General features: G+C 41.0%; 1 protein-coding gene across 1 annotated transcript in view; it reads left to right on the top strand.

The window, feature by feature from the left end:
• The window catches only part of LOC146702104 (uncharacterized), a 77,700-nt gene that overhangs the window by 8,923 nt on the left and 51,508 nt on the right, over positions 1-17,269 (top strand). The window contains exon 2 of the mRNA XM_085468904.1: positions 17,037-17,156. Within this exon, the coding sequence (XP_085325030.1) occupies positions 17,049-17,156 (108 nt within the window). The 5' untranslated portion in view covers positions 17,037-17,048. The remainder of the gene's footprint in view (positions 1-17,036; positions 17,157-17,269) is intronic.

Below are 17,269 nucleotides of genomic sequence, written 5' to 3'. Positions count from 1 at the left end.
GAAACTCCAGCCGGCCTTTCTGTCTGGCTAAGCGCTGTATCCGCTCCTTCTCCTGGTAGTAATGAATGCGAACAATGAACGGCCGCGGTCGCCCTCCCTCCGTGGGCAGCGCAACCGCAGCCCGGTGAGCTCTGTCCAGGATCGGAGCCTGCTCCAAACCGCCGGGACCACCCAGTACAACGTGCAACAGATCAGCAACAAATTTAGTGGGATTCCCTTGTTCGGCTCCCTCCGGCACTCCTAATATACGCAAGTTGCATCGTCTTCCCCGATTCTCCAAGTCGTCAGTTTTCAGCAGCAACTTCTTGTATTGGTTACTCAGATCTGCGAAACATGTCTCCATAACTTCTAGCCGCTTGTCCAGATTATTCAAGCCTTCTTCGTGTTCGCCCAACTTCTCAGTACATTCGTCAAGAGTGGTTTGGATGGGCGAAATGGCTCGTTTAATTTCGTCCCGTAGGTTGTCATTTTCCTCTTGAATCACTTCTTTGACAATGTCGCGGAAAGCTAGCAGTGTCGCTGGGTCAATGGTAGTTTTGCTAGCGGTCCCTGAGCAGCTAGCCTGCACTCCTTTAGCAGACTGCTTAGGAGGCATTTCACTTCGAGATAAGTCAAAAAGACGGAAAGAACAACAGCTAAAACAATGATGACTTTCTTAATAGAGCTTAAGAAATCTCTGAATTGGGCCACAATAGGTGAACCATAAAGTAATTTAACAGATAAATGGGACCTCGTGGTTTGCGCGTCTACTCCATAACGCGCCCCCTAGCGGACTCCCCCCTCGTTCTCAGTCTTAATTTGAACAAAATAATTTCTGTTGTTGTGGTTGATGTGAGAAACTACTGAAGTTTTCCACCTACTTGATCAGCCCTGAACACGATGTTACAGTTACACAGCTGTCCTGGTAAATAAGAGAAAGTTGTCTGTTAGAGTTGGTTGAGTCAGCCAGTGTTAAATGTGTATGCCTGTGTGTGCTCTCGCACAGGACTGATTGTTTCTACTTCTCTCTGTATATGTGGCAGTTTCCTCTCGAGATGTTAATTCCTCTCCTCCCTGTTGTTGTCATGCTTCCACCAGCAGTGTCTGCACCGGGGAGACGAAGACATATTGGTGTTAATGAAAAGCCCTCCTAAACTATCCTCCCCGCATGAATGTTTAAACATGCTTGTCATAACATTCATTCGCTCACACATGACAGCTAGCATCTGCAGCTGCCTTGCTCGCCCTCAATATTTTATCATACCATCTCCCCTAACCCTACACTAGCACAATGCCTGTGTGTTAGCAAACTGAATTATAATGACTGAAAACAGGCTGTGTTCAGACCCACTGCCAGCACAGGCCATGCATAATGGATTCAGTAACACCAAAAGTCTCATAATGGTACAATTAGTCAATCTTAAATATGAAAGTAATAAAGAAAGGCAAAACAAGAAGCCTTTTTGTTTTTTTTCAAGTAGCAAAAAAAGAAAAAGAAAAGGAGAAATGTACACAAAGATAATGAGAGAGAAAAAATGCAAAGTAAGGACAAAATGTGTAAAGAAGGAAAGAAAGAGAGAAATCCTTGTGTCCATTTACAGTATGCTATTCCAAAGTCCCATAACGCTGCAGGTCAGCAGTTGTGACCTTGGTGGTTTTGACAGAAATGATTCACCATGGTAACGGTTGGTCTGCAACCCTCACTACACCCCCGCACCCCTTATCATTCCCCAACCTTCCTTACCGCCTCTTTTCCAATTTGATTGGATGCACAATTGAAATGTCATGCCTCAGCAAAACGCATGCACACGCACCCGATCAACCACAGTGAAAAAGTGGGGGGGATAAAAGAACTGGACATGTTATACACTTCAAATTATAAATTAAGAGACAGGTCCAGTGCACGCTGGAAGAAAAGAGGGGTTTTGGTCGAGCATCGAATCGCTTGCATTTCAGGTAGCAAGGATAAATATGCATATATGGCTGAAATCATAATCAGAGCTATAGGGTTAATGTTGTGTGATGTACCAGGGGACATAGGCACAGTGCATCAAAGCAGTGAAGGGAGCCATAGTCACTAAATGCAAAGTCAAATGAATATTAATGCAGAACCAATTACCTCAGAGAAATGTTGTCTGTAGGTTAACTTTGCTAACACGTGTGTCTCACCTTTACCGCAGTAGAAGCATTGGGGGATGGGTTGTTGAGGGGCAGCGCTGATGTGTTAGTTTTCTTCCTAACAAGCTTCTCTGTCCCTGCTAAAATAGAATTGTTAAGCAAACAGCTACTCCTCTCCACTTATCTTATTTCAATACGATGCAAGATCCAATTTTTAAAGAGAGGGAAAGTGCAAAGTGAGGGTTACAATTAGGGTGTTACTTGACTGTGGCATTTCTTTAAAATACTTCATAAGCAGCAAAACAAAAAAAAAGTATTTTGCATGTCATACAGCAATGCTAAGTCTCCTCTTTCTCTTTATTTCAGTCTTTAGAGGTGAGCCACATACTTTCTTGTTGTATGAGCAGCTTAGCACAGAGCAGCACTGATCTATGCAGGTGCTGATCTGCACAAGTGACTGTGCCACACTTAAAGCCCCTTCTAAATCAGTGTTAAAGCCTTGATAATAGACCTCACTGACCAATTGATTGGCCTTCATATGTTTACAGCTCACTTTAATTGCCTCAAAAATACCATTTATCAGCCAAGTGTGTCCGCATATGCATGTATGTGTGAGTGCAAGCATGCCCGTCCATTGACAAAAAGGCTTATTGATTTATCAGCATCAGGATTTGTCCCGTTCACCATACATAAAACCACTGCGTATGTGCTGTTCAAAATGGGAAATGGCCCCATTGATTCCCTTAAGTTGGAGCCCAAATGCTAAAGATTTTTGGATAAGCTTTCTCATTACTTAAGCTGAAATCAATAGGGGAGAGCATGGGTCTAATGAATGAACGGGCCACAGATCAGATGGGGTGTGCTCATCCCTGGCCTGTCCGGGTCGATCCGAGTATGTGTGTGTGAGTGCGTGTGTGGGAGAAAGAGAGAGAAAGAGACATCCGCATGCACTCACACAAAAACGAGCGGACTATTTGGACATCACAAATCTTTTTGTCTGCCTCAGAAAATTCACATTTTAGATCCATTTGTGTCTTTAGGTCTTTCTGCTCACTTGACCCACTTCTGTGAAATCATAAACAGACACACACATGCATGCACGTGCACACAACACATACACACACACACACACACACACACACACACACACACACACACAGAGGAACTAACTCGGGATTTAAGATTTAAATACTCAGCATCTACAAATAAAATCTAGATTAGTCATAAATCTTCATGGGAATGTACAGTAATATCGAGTGCATGTGGATGTGTGTCAGCCAGCCAGCTGGTGGAACCAAGAATGTAGCTCACACACGCATACGCGGAAACTACTACCCCTCTTAGTCGCAGCCCCTTTGGCTAACCATTTGGTTTTTCCACTTTCCACTCTTTCCACCCCTTTGAAATATCAAAACAGCACAGAGTGGTGTATCTCTTGAAAATTGTTTTTGGCTGAGTGTGCAGACGCTTCCTCTCAGAGTACATTTACCAGACAACTTCTAACAGTTTCACTTTGTGACTTGGCCAATTTATGGAATTAACTCGATAAGCCGATATTACAAACAGTTGTCACTGCGATTAGTTAAACCAAGGAGTTGCTCGCTAAAAATTAGAAACCTGTAGACACCTAACGCTGATGAAAAATTAATTAAATCATTAATTAAATAGATTTAATTAGTAATATTGCAGTTATTAAATATCACATACACATGAAGCAGGAAACTTAGGAGCTATTTGGTGGATTTATAAACTGTGGCTTTAAGTAGGATGAGCAGTCAATAAATTGTGCATATGAGCACTATCAACAAAGAACTCTGGATTATCACCACTAACCCAGCCCACTTTTCAAACAGTCAACTCCCTATCCCTTCCCCTACTCTCCACCAAGGTGTCCCGCCTTTTCAACTCATAAATATGGAAGGCAAAAGATGATGAGATTCAGGGACAAGAAAGGAATCAAAATCTATTGTAGCGTGTCCTTTTCCCCGTGTAAAGTTTGGATTAAATGTCACACATTAGCATGTGAACTTTTAAATGAGCTTGTTTGCTCTCCACGGTGTGGGGCATGTAAATACCCATCTTGAGAATGGAATGGGGATTTCGTAGTGGAGGCGGTGGTGCTGGTGGAGGTTCTCAAGAGTTGCAGAGTGTAGGACACATTTGAGGGTTGCAATGGGCAATTAGACCCCACCAAGGGACGGGTGTACCAAACAGGTCTATTGACTGCAACCTGAAGTGACAGACATTAGCAGATGGGAAATCTCACTAAGGGATGTGGCTTCTAGTGATTTATGTGAGACAGATGATTGACATGAGAAAACTGACACACACTGTCATGTTTATTTCTGGGCAAAATCCGGTCAGAGTGAAAAGAAATATGTAAATGTTTAGAAAACCACTGTAAGTTTGTTTGATCAAAAAAATTAACTGTTGAAATTTTTATGTACTTTTTACTTTTGCATTTTCATTCTATAACACGTTTAATACGCACTGCTCAAAAAATTAAAGGAACACTTTGAAAACACATCAGATCTCAATGGGAAAGATCATGCTGGTTATCTATACTGATATGGACTGGGTAATGTGTTATGAATGAAAGAATCAATTGTTTGATGGAAATAAAAATGATCAACATACAGAGGGCTGAATTCAAAAACATCTGGAAAATCAAAGTGAAAAAATGATGCAGTGAGTGAGTCGATTTTGTTGAAATTTCTTGTGAGCACCTCAAAATGGTACTCAGTAATTGGTGCTTGTATTCATGTCTGACAAAACTGGACCATGCTCCTATTGAAAGGACGGATGCTGTCCTGAGGGATCTTCTCCCAGATCTGGACCAGGGCATCACTGAGCTCCTTGACAGTCGGAGGTACAACCTGACAGCGTTGGATGGACCAAAACATAATATCCCAGAGGTGCTGCATTTAGCTCAGGTGAGGGTATCAGTTCCTTCATCCTCCAGGAACTGCCTGCATATTCTTGCCACATAATGCTGGGCATCGTGAACTAGGAGGAACCCAGAACCCACTGCACCAGCATGTCTGACAGTGAGTCTAAGGATTTCATCCCGATACCCAATGGCAGACAGTGTGCTGTTGTCTAACCTGTAGATATCTGTGCGTTCATCCATTCCTCACCACCAAACCGCTCATACTGAACGATGAACAGGCAGCATAACGTTCTCTACGACTTCTCCAGAGCCTTTCACGTCTATCACATGTATTCAGTGCTTCGATCTGTGAAAATTAGAGGGTGCCAGTGGTGGACTTGCCAATTCTGGTATTCTATGGCAAATGCCAATCATGTTCCACGGTGCCAGGCAGTGAGCACAGGACCTACTAAAGGACATTGGACCCCCAGGCCACCCTCATGAGGTCTGTTTCTGATTGTTTGGTCAGAGACATTTACACCAGTGGGCTGCTGGAGGTTCTTTGTTGCTCCGTCAGTGCTCATCCTGTTCCTCATTGTACAAAAGGAGCAGATACCGGTCCTGCTGATGGGCTAAGCACCTTCTAAAGCTTTACAGCGCTCCTAAAGTAACTGCCTGTGTCCTGGAATCTCCTACATGCGTTTTGGAAGACACAACAAGCCTTGTGGCTATGACACATATTGACGTGCCATCCTGGAGGAATTGGACTACCTGTGCAAGCTCTGTAGGGTCCAGGCACCAACTCATGTTACCAGTAGTGACACTGACGTTAGCCAAAAGTAGTGAAAAAACAGTCAGAAAAGATGCAGGGAAAAAATGTCAATGACTTGGACCTTTAAAAACTATTTGTGGTTTAAGGGTTGTCTCATTGTTGCCCCTCTAACTGCACATGTTGTTAATTGTATTTACACCAAACTGGTTAACAACCCCCTCTGCTACTTAACTGACCAGATCAATATCCCAGAAGTTTTACTGACTCTGATAAAAAAGTGTTCCTTTCATGTTTTCTGAGCAGTGTATAAGTTCGAGTTGAAGCTATGGAAATAGCAAACATATGGTAAAGACCATAAAAAACAAGCATGTGTCGCTAACACTCACAGAACCTCAGGGTTGAGAGCTCACCAAGTACTATTGTCAGAATATGTGTGTGTGTGTTGACGCATGACCGTATTGTGTATCATATTTGATAACCAAACACCATAATATATGTGCACATATTTCACTGACTATGATTCCCTTTGTTTTAAAATGTGAGTCTGCTTATTTATTGACATAATTTCCTCTCACTGAAGGGCTTGTGTCTATAAAACACATTAAAATCATATTGCAATCTTTGGTTACCCAGGAGTAGCGTCATAGTTCTATTATACTCACTGAACAACAGCATCACAGCCTGTTTATCAATCCAATATCTCATAATGTGCTCTCTGCCTGGTCATTTTGAATATAAAAAGATCTCATACTCCCATTGTACCATATTTCCTATATTTAGTATTAATCTCTTGTACTGACATGAATCTGACACATCCAATATGGCATTTGATTAGTTGTTTTTGTTTTTTGTTTGTTTTATTTATTTTTTTCTGAGTCTCCAGGTGATATTAGATACACGTGCCGAGCTAGTATTATGTTGGTTGTTTCATCTGAGTATAAAAATGATTTAGTGTGTACTCAGCAGGCAGTGTCATTGACTAGCTTTAATTTCACTGCAAGGGTGGGCTTTATTACTCTGCTACTCTCTAAATATGTGTATGTGAGTGCATGTGAGAGAAAGTGTGTGTGTGTGTGTGTGTGTGTGTGCGCGCGCGTGTGTGTGTGTGTGGAGTGCCCCCCCCACACACACAGAAAAAAATAGAAAGTGCAAATGAATGTTTCTGTGGACATTCGTTCTGTCTCTTTTCATGCTTATTATCTTTGCAGCATGCAACGTCTGTGCACACATGTGCTGAGACTCTCTTTCGCTTTTTGATGAGCAGAGCTTTCCTAAACCTAACCAAGTAGTTTTCAATACCCAAAGCTAGCAAAGGTAAGACAATAAACTGCAAGTAAATATGAAACCTGCACCCAGAGAAAACTCAATTTTCAGTCTCAGTGGTCAAAAATCAGGTGTGTCTGAAATGTGTCTGATCTTGTTACTCTTGGAGTGGACTCCGAGTTGAAACACCCCCAAAGCCACGTGGAAAAGTTTTCACAGTACTCTATGAAGTCCTGGGAAGAGTCACCGTTATCAGATGTATCTTGAATGAATGTTTTTTTGTGTTACTTAATTAGTCTCTCACATCATTGTGTATGAATTTTGGCCCATTCATCTTTACAATGTTGCTTCAGTGCATTTGCAGTGATTTGTTTATGCACAGCTCAGTTTTGGTCCTGCCACAGCATTTTAGTCAGGTTGACGACTTTGACTGGGCCTTTTTTCTGCCAATTTGTGCAGATTTGCTGCTGTCACTGTTCTGTTGCATGACTCAATTTCACCCGGGTTTAGCTATTAAACAAAAGGCTTAACATTTGCCTATAGAATACATTGCAATACAGAGGAGTTCATAGTTACCACCTGCAAGGTGCCCAGATCATGTGGTTCCAAAACAAGCCAAAAGCCTGTGGTCACCCCTATTAGGTGTTTGGCCTGATAGGCTGATTGCTTTTGGCCAAACATGGCACTGTGTACAACTCCACTTGGATCTCATCTGTCCAAAACACATTGTTCCAGAAGTCTGGTGATTTGTTGAGATGTAACTTTGCAAACCTACTGCCATGTTTTGCCATGGAAGGACTGCCAGGAGAAGAGGCTTTCTCCTGGCAGTCCTTCTAAACAAGCCATACTTGTTCAGTCTTTTTATTGTACTGAAATGAACATTATCATTTCACATGTTAAATGGGGCCTGTAGAGAAGTAGCTTTTGGGTTTTTTGCTGTTTTCCAGAGTGTTGCATGGTTTGACATTGGGGTGATTTTGCTGGGAGGTCCACTGCTGGGAGGATTATAGCTTTGTGTTAACATGCATCTGAGTGCTCCAGACCAGCAAACTTCCCAAATATATGTTTTTATTAAAGCAACTGATGATCAGTTAATCAAGTGGTAAATGGTAAATGAACCACATCTTATGTAGTGCTTTTTTACTTTACTGGAGTACTAAAAGCACTGATGCACCTGGCTACTATTTACCCCCGAAAACTTTTTTTTTCACATGACTGTACATTTCCAAAAGACTTTAATGGATTTTAGACAGTAGGAACATGCATCCATCCAGGTCCAAGTCTCTGGTGCAGCAGTCTGAGATGCTCCAATCTCAGTCTCTACCTCACCTGTTTTTCTTGGGGGAGACACAGAAGCATTCCCAGTCCAGATGAGAGACATTACCTCTCAAGTTTGTCCTGGGTCTGTCCTATCTGAAGCATGATAGGGGCATTAGCAACAAATATTGATATTCCATATTAATCTTTATTTGGAGGACATCTTACATGCACTTTTGTGCAGTGACAATGAACAGTGAACCCTTTGAAATGGGCTGGCTTTCATTAAAAACATTTCAAAAAGGTGACATGAATCTCATTTGAGCCAAAAGAACACAAACCAAATGTGCTAACACACAAACAATTCTACTGGTTCTCATCTTTAAACTCATCCCTGATGGGCATGTTTAATAAATACAAATCAAGCTACACTGTAAATAAGGAAAATTTAATAAAAAAATTTAATAACCAGTTCAACTTCCAAGTATAGCAACAGCCACAAAAAACAGGGTTTGGGGTCCCACACAACATTTGGACTATTTACCGTATGCTTCACCTCAGCCATTTTCTTGTCCAATGTGACCAGATTACTTGAAGTTGTCCACAATATTGTTCAAGGCTTTGGTTCTGAGTGGGCTGCTCAGAAACTGAGCTGTTAAGTTGCCAATTTATTTCCTTGTCCTTTTGCCTCACCCAGCATCTAGCTTGAGCTTTAACTGTTGAGCAGCTCTATCCTGTAACATATTGTGATAGACTTGGACTTCCTTCATTTTCCCCTCAGTAATGAAAAGTTCTGTAGTACTCGAGGCAGCAAAACAGCCTAAAATTATACTTCACATGCTTCACATTTGGGATAGAACAATGAAACTTTCTTGAGTTCAAGGATTTTTTGCATTTCTAAGACAGAGTTATGCATAAATCCTGCTGTATATCTTTGTATATATCTCCAAACATGCTGTTTATTCATCGTCTTCTGCATGCAATTAGCATTCACTGGACGAATCGGCTAAACCAGCACTTGGAGCCGTTCTCACATAACACTCTGGCTAAACTGATGGTCCCGGTGCAAGAAACAGAGGAGCTCCACTTTGACGTGACAAACCTTACTTCTGATCAAATGCTACAGAGCTATAATCATGTTTGTGCCACTGAATTCCTTAACCTTTCCATGACCTCGTTGAATGCCAGCGGCCCAATCACAGAACCTAATTGAATCTGCTCGGCGGCGCCCCCCTCACACCCCTCCCCACCATACCCCAACCCAAATAAAATTGGAGGTGAAAAATGAATACAGCAGTATTCGGTAAGAGAGAAGAAGAAGGCAGGTGACACCAGTGGTGGTGGAGTTGGTGGGGTGGGATTGGGGCGGTGGATCATACTGCGGCTTTATAAATACACAGACGTGCTCACAAACACACACCCAGACACGTACACGCAGTCACACCTTTTTCAATCCTGCAAGAGAATGGGGAGTGGGAAATGACAAAGAGAGAGAGAAGGCGGGAGCGAGGGAGAGGTTGGGCCTAGGTTTCTCATTACCCCCCTGGCCTATTTGGAGGATATTCCTATAAGATAATCTGATTTATTTGCAATTTTCCTTTAAGCGGCTTAGTGTTTACCTCCAAGATTAATATTTTTCTCTGTTATTAATATCAGACTGTAATTAGGAGTGATGTGTCTCGCTAGGCACGGTTCTGTGGCCGCCAGGCAGCTGGCTGGATGAAACTCTTGTTGCGACTCACTTGTTGTGATCCTGTTTCACGAGAGGCGTAAAAGAACAGAGATGGAAGTTTTAAAAGAAGAGACTGCAGGGTAGGGATGCAGAATTACAATTGGGGCATACCTGTCTCTATGTCGAAGTGTATGCGTAGGTGAGTGCGGGTGCAGGACCGTACAAATATGGGAGTTTATGTGCGCGCGTGTGAGTGTGACAGTGTGATGGCCCCCTCTGATTGATAAGGTGTCTGTGCCGGCTGCAGATTGCTCTTGCTGATTGCTTCTGAGAGCTCCAGCTGATTTATAATCAGAGCAGGATGAAGGATTGTGCTGTGGATTGCTTATCTGTTTACCCCCTCACAACATAAACTGACAAATTATCATGTTGAACACCCCCCCTCACCCACCCACCCACACACACACACACACACGTGAAAGGGGAAAAAAACACATAATAATGTTGACCTTCTTATTAAATATAAAGGGAAAGAGAGAAAGCATGCGAGAGAGAGAGAGAGACACTGTCATATAATTTCACAGACACACACTGGCCATACGGAACATAAACAGCTCTACTCTTCAGCACATATTTTCATGATTGCACAAAGGAGTGCAATCAGTCTCAGTTGTTTATATACAAAAATGTCAACATGTCAACATCACATATCAAGTTACGTTGCAATTAGCATGTTTCAGGCACTTCGATTTTTTTTTATTCGCTTCAATCAAAAAAAGAAAGTATTCAAGTATTATTTGGAAGCTTCTTAGCCAGTGATCTCAAATATCGATTTGTATTCATTTATGGCCTTTTGTTTCATTTGTGCATTTTTCTATTCCTTGTTGCTTAACGTGCCTCACTGTGTGCAACGGCATTTCTTATATGCACAATCAAATTCTTAATCTCTGAACCATGCGAAAACTGACTCGGGAAATAACAAATATGCCGACTTTTATGGTACTTAGTGAAGTGATTCTGATTGTATTTAAACTGTTGTGTTTAGTTGTAGTAAGAATAAAATAGCTGTTGCTTTTGACAAAGAAAATGGCATATGATGTGAGACTAATTCCAATTGGCAAGGCAGGGTACAAGCCGGTAGTTTTAAACGCTGACAGGTTTTGTATGCCCTATGGCACTGTGACAGCTCTGTGTGTGTGTGTGTGTCTGCCTCTGTATCTTTCTGTCTTTCTCCCTTTCTCTTTTCCCAGTCTTACCTGTCTGTCTGATGATGCTACTTTCTCTCTTTTCACCGTGCTTGTTTGTAAATGCACACAGACAAAATTATGAAGGGAACACAAAAAACACAAAGTACAGGAGTGTATGAATTCAGACGCACACACACATGTGCACACACACAAAACACACGCACACACACTGACGAATAGCAGCAATTAGATGGGGAAACCAAGCATGTGAGGACAGAGGAGCGCTGAGGGGCTGCAGCCTGCTGTATGGAACGTGCGTTTGTGTATGTGTGTGTGTGTGCACATGTTATATGTTTGTGTGCATTTGATAGGTTTTTATCCCTCTATTTATACCATCCATCTGTCTAAATATCAACACTGTCTCATATGTCACTGGACAGCAGCTGTAGTAAGGTGTAGTCGAATTTTAGCATTTGCAATCAAGGACCAAATGTGAAAAGGCCTGGACTGCAACAATATAACTTTACAGGAGATAATTAGTCATTGTATAAAAGGTGAGAAAGAAATGTTTGAGTATTTGACAGCAGGCACATGAGGTAAATAATTCAATTTTTTTAAGTTAAAAAAAGAAATAAATATGAAATATTTGTCATCTCTGTCTTCCTCCGGTTTCATGTCAGCCTACTGAATTGATCAACCCACTGACACTGAGACCTTGGGCTTCCTTAGTTCTTCTTTTCTCTCCCATTTGGAAGAATAGCCTTCTTGCTTCAGTCAGAGCAGCAGTCACTTCTCATATTCCCTTTAAATGTGAGGATTCATCTTTTCAGGAAATTCCTCAATGCAGCCTTCCCTCTTCAAATTAATCACATCTCTACCCACTCCCGTTGCTATCTAATAAACACTCCCCCCCTCGCCTAGATCTGTAACTGTCCCAGGATTTCTCTGATTTTTCATCGCCAGGTTGCATGTGGAAGTCAGTGTTAATTAGCCGCAGCGGTTAAGTAATAAAAGAGCTTCAAGGCAATTCAATTTCAGCTGTTTAAAAAGATTTGAGACGCACTGTTTAACTTGTTTGGGACTAACTTTTAGTGCTGACACTGGTGACTTGTTTCCCAAGCATTACAGCTGTTAGGTAAAAAATATAATATAATATTTAAAAAAACACCATCAAATGTTATGAAAACACATCATATGTCTGTCTTTTTGTGTTAGTTTCTGTATGTGTGTGTGTGAGAGAGAGAGTAAGAGAGAGTAGTCATATTTGAAAGGAGAGCAGAGGTATGATAGACAGAGCTGAACGATTTACTTCTTGCTTACATCACAAATCAGCCCCATATTATAAGGCTTTACATGCAAATATGAGGCAGAGTAAGTGTGTGTGTGTGTGTGTGTGTGTGTGTGTGTGTGCGCGCGCACATGTGGGAGAGAGGGACTGCACACTGGTCTGCAAGATAAAGCAAACTCTTATTTGCATATAAACTGAATGCATTGTGTGACTTCATATATGTAACCCATGTTTAGTATCAATGTATATCATGAATGAGTGAGTAAGTGTATGCGCCTCTGTGTGTGTGTGTGTGTGTGTGTGTGTGTGTGTGTGTGTGTGGTAACCCTGTATCACTGGCAAGCTCATTTCTCTCAGAAATCAAAGTTAAATGGGTCATCTATCATGAGAATATGTGACTGGGTCTCTTGTCTCTGCTCTGTGTGTGTGTGTGTGTGTGTGTGCGTGTGTTTCATGCACACATATGCAAGGTGTGTGGTGCGAGAGCAGTCTGCGTGCACCGCTGCAGCTGCTCACACGTGTGTATGCGGCGGCCACTTGTCTTTGCCTATGCTATGATTAATGGTTTACATTGGGCTGTTCAGCCATGCATGTTTCTTGGTTTATCGTTTTATGCTGTCTCCAATTAAAGCTCCATAACTTGAGTGATGGCTTCACGCCAGTGTCCATCAATAGAGGCCATCAGCAGCTCATGCATTCAGGATATGGAAGCCACATACTAACTAATATCCTTTTGTGTCAGAGCCAGTGGGCATCCTTTTTGTGTGACTGTACAAATATATACACGTGCGCATGCTGTGCACATGAAATAAAAACAGTAATTAAATTTGAAGTGATCTATTTTTCCTGATAAATTTGGTTTTACTGTTTAAAATCTTGAAAAATGAATTACCAGTGGGATGAAATAATATTATAATTGTATTTTTTTATGTAATCAATGAAAACCATCAGGTGATCAATTAATGAATCATCCTGAAATTGTTTTTTCGATAAGGACAGTCTTTTGCGCCATGTCTGCATTCATGCACGATTTTGCATCTTTGTGTCTTTTTGTGCCAAAGAAGTGCTGGGGGCTACATACATCTGGACGTGGGAGCTAGTTCATGTGTGTGCCGCACAGACACGCGTGCGCCGCACAATATCATTTCACACAATATTATTTCTCATATAGCTGTAATGACATTAGGCCGATATGTTGATTATACTGTCGGCAAACAGCAGCCTGCTGATTGGGTTAGCATATAACCTTATATCACATCTCTCCATTCATCCCTGTGCTTTTTTTTTTATTGCCCTCATTTTTCCAAATCACTTCCCACTTCTCCAGTTTCCAGGGCGAGGTTCCAGGCTATGCAAGCAGGTGATGAGAAGTAATATGATGACAGGAAGACACAACAACTTAAGAGAAGAAAACCCAGAACCTTAGAGCAGCCCAAGTTCTCTGAGTGCAGGACAAAGAAGCCTAGTGGTAGGATAGAAAAGCGTTGTCGACAAACATAAGAATAAATGAATATTTATTCGCGCTGACAAAACCCAGTGAGCACGCACAAATTGTGCATGTTACGGTTTCTGCTCAGCTTTTGTTGTTTTGATTTTTAACAGTTGTATGGATTGATGATGAAGAAGAAGAAGAACAAAAAGGGAGATTTTTTTGGTGTGGGCTACTGAGATTGTTAAAGAGAATGAGATTTTATTTGCAGTTACACATGGACACTTTAGTATCTGCACACACAAAACAAGGTTTTTCATGCATTAAGGAAGTTTTAATCCCCCCCATAGAGGTTTTAGCCAAAGCTAAGATGCTAAGATCACTGCTCATTGGGATTTTATATACTCAGGGATAATAGGAATATTCATTACTGTACATAGACGAATCTTGTTTACATTTGTGGTATAAACTTCAAGCTGTGTTTGGAGTTCACTGTGTAGCAGCTACAGCTTTAATATGTGTCCATAAGCAGCAGAATGCAATGGCAAAAATCAGCAGAAAACACACTGTAGCTGTATACAATCACCTCTATTTCCCTTCTCCCTAGCTAACATGTACACACAAACATACATATGGTGTACTCTCAAACACAGACTTCATTATTATCTACAAGAAACAAACATTACACAAAATACCTCTGGCGATATTTGTGCTTTGACGAAAAGAACACTTTTGGTGCTGTTTGGTTCTTAAACACAGCTGTGTTAGCACGTCGAACTGTCAAGATTTTACTGCAAATTACTAATGGTGGGAATCAATATGTGTACCACATGCACAGGTAATGATTTAGCCATGTATAGCATACAGCTGGACAGACAAGCAGCAAATGGAAAAAAGATAACAATAGCAATAAATTCACATCAGCCATACCTAACGCATAAGATGCTATGCTATGTCAAGGCTAAATGACACAAGGAGAAAAATGAAACTAGGTTGTGTGGAAATTAAAAAAAAAAAAGGGGGGGGGGGGGGGGTCTGATTTAGTATTCAGTAATGGCTGAAGGGGATTGGGGGGAGGGAGAGAAAGCAGACTTATGTATAGGGAAAAGGGGTGGATATGATGAAGCTGGAGAAAATTAATCAGTGGTATCATCTCCCGGCAAGTTTAGTTAACACTATTTCTGCCAGTTACAAAATATTCCAGCAATTAGTGATTTCCCATCGTGTGGTAGTGTAAAGGAATCTAACTTTCTGCTCTTTCTTTTCATGTATGGATTAAATATTGAATGATTAGCAATGCATTAGTCACTGGTAAGTTCAGAACCGTACTCTGGCTTGAATCTTAGTGCTTTAGTCTTCCTGTGAGGGAACTTCTGTTGTATCGGTGTAACAACCCATTAAATCAGCGTGCATATACACTGCACACACACAAGAAAAGCACAGTCGCTTGTTGACCTCACATTAGATAAGCCCAGTGTCATCAGTCCAGCACTCCAATGTTTGTTTGCATTTGTGCATGAGCTTAGCCTTGAGGCAGTCTCAATGCTTGCATTTACATTATAATGTAATCTAAGTGTATAAACATATTAATGTGTGTGCAGAGCAAGAAAATCACTGTGACGAAATCATAGTGTGACATTTTGCAGGAATCTAAATAGAGCTGGGCGATATGAGATTTTTTCATATCACGATATGTTTTTTTCATTTCAGGCGATAACGATATCTATCACGATATAAGCCAAATAACTATTTGTAAGATTTAAATGTGCCGTTGCTCACAAGTAAAATGTGAAATAATCAGCAGCTTGTTTTTATTTAAATATTTATTTCCCATAATAAGTTCAACAGGGTAGATGTACTTAAGGAACATGAGACTTTTTCAGATAAATAAAGGCAAATATTGCAAACTACACAAAAGGCAGCCGCTAAAGCGTTTAAGTTTCAAAATAGAACAAACGAAACAGACTAAATTGTCAATTCCACTTAGAAACAAAATATTAATTCTAAAAATAAATCTTAGTTTGTTTTACAGAAGAACAGACAAAACTGACTAACTTTTTTCAATATCAAATAAACTGAGAACTAAAAGGAAATTCTCAATCTCTCCTTGTTGTATAGCTGAGCTTTTCAAACAGTTTTAACAGTTACTTTAGTCTGACAAAAGCCGAATGACGAATTAGCGCTTCCAGTCAGAGACTGAGGCTACGTCCACGCGTACACGGGTATTTTTGAAAACGGAGATTTTCCGTTTTCGTTTTAAAAAATAATCCCGTCCACACATAAAGGCAGAAATGAAGGAAAACGCTGCTATGAACATGCCAAAGCAGCAGGTGGCGCTAGATTCCTAACCGTGTAGAAATGTTGGCCAATCAGAAGTCTAGAAGCCTCGGTGGGAAAAAGTAAACAAAGCTGGGGCATAGAAGCAGAACCGAGTTGTATGTGTGGAGGGACAGTAACTGTGTGTATATGTAAGCATTTAAACACTGCAGAGAGTAGAATTAACAGTAACAGTATTGTAGAAATTCATTTCACCGAAACAATAACGTGGCGCACAGTGTGACGCATGCACCAGTTTATTGTATTTCCAGACTTGTTTTCGGCACAATTTACAGTGCACCCTACTCTGTTTTTTGTCAGACTTGAAATAGCCGAAATACCTTCACACTACGGAACTTCTATGGCTCTTCCGTTCGACAATCTCTCCGGCATTGGAACCATCGTCTGTTTTCTCTTCGGTCACGCTCGGTTGATTTTTCTAGTCGGCACACTCATTTCCTCCATTACCCGCTGGCTGCTTCCCAAACAAACACACGTGCGGCTTGGCACTTGTGCTGTACGTAACAAGTCACGCGACATGACGCTGCGGCTGTGATTGGTTCGGCTCTGCGCTACTGAATTTGGATCGGCTGACCTTTTTTTTTTTTTTTGTTAAGAGAACAAGAGTGGCGAGGTCTATCGCGATAGCTTAATTTCTCTATCGAGTAAAAGTTATATCGCGATACATATCGTTATCGTTCTATCGCCCAGCTCTAAATCTAAAACTTTATTTTGATTCTTTTTAAAAAATCTACAACACTTTTGCTCATAACTGCTTCTCTCGATCAATTTTAACAACGATAGAAGCAACGTTAAAAGTAAACTGACTAACACTTTGACTCCAGTTTATGACAATGACTAAATAATACTGTTCTTTCTGCTCCAGACCAAGGCCAAAATGGTGCATTTGAAAGACAAGCTCCGCAATCGTTTCAAGAGAATGGTGGAGGAGAAAGAGACGAGGATTAAGCAACTAACTGACGAGCTGAATGGAACGAGGCAAAAGGTAAAATGCACGCAAAGGGTACACAAGCACATACTTCAAATGCTTCTTTTATGTTTGTATAAAATTTAAAGACATTTTACAGATTCTTCAATGAATGAGTCCTATTTATCTAT

Source organism: Copadichromis virginalis, linkage group LG9 (assembly GCF_057382275.1).
Source record: "Copadichromis virginalis isolate Kocher_CV1m ecotype Utaka linkage group LG9, C_Virginalis_male_GT1.1, whole genome shotgun sequence".
Taxonomy (NCBI): Eukaryota; Metazoa; Chordata; class Actinopteri; order Cichliformes; family Cichlidae; genus Copadichromis; species Copadichromis virginalis.
The sequence above is the reverse complement of the archived record's forward strand: the minus strand, read 5'-3'. Positions and strand labels throughout refer to the sequence as shown.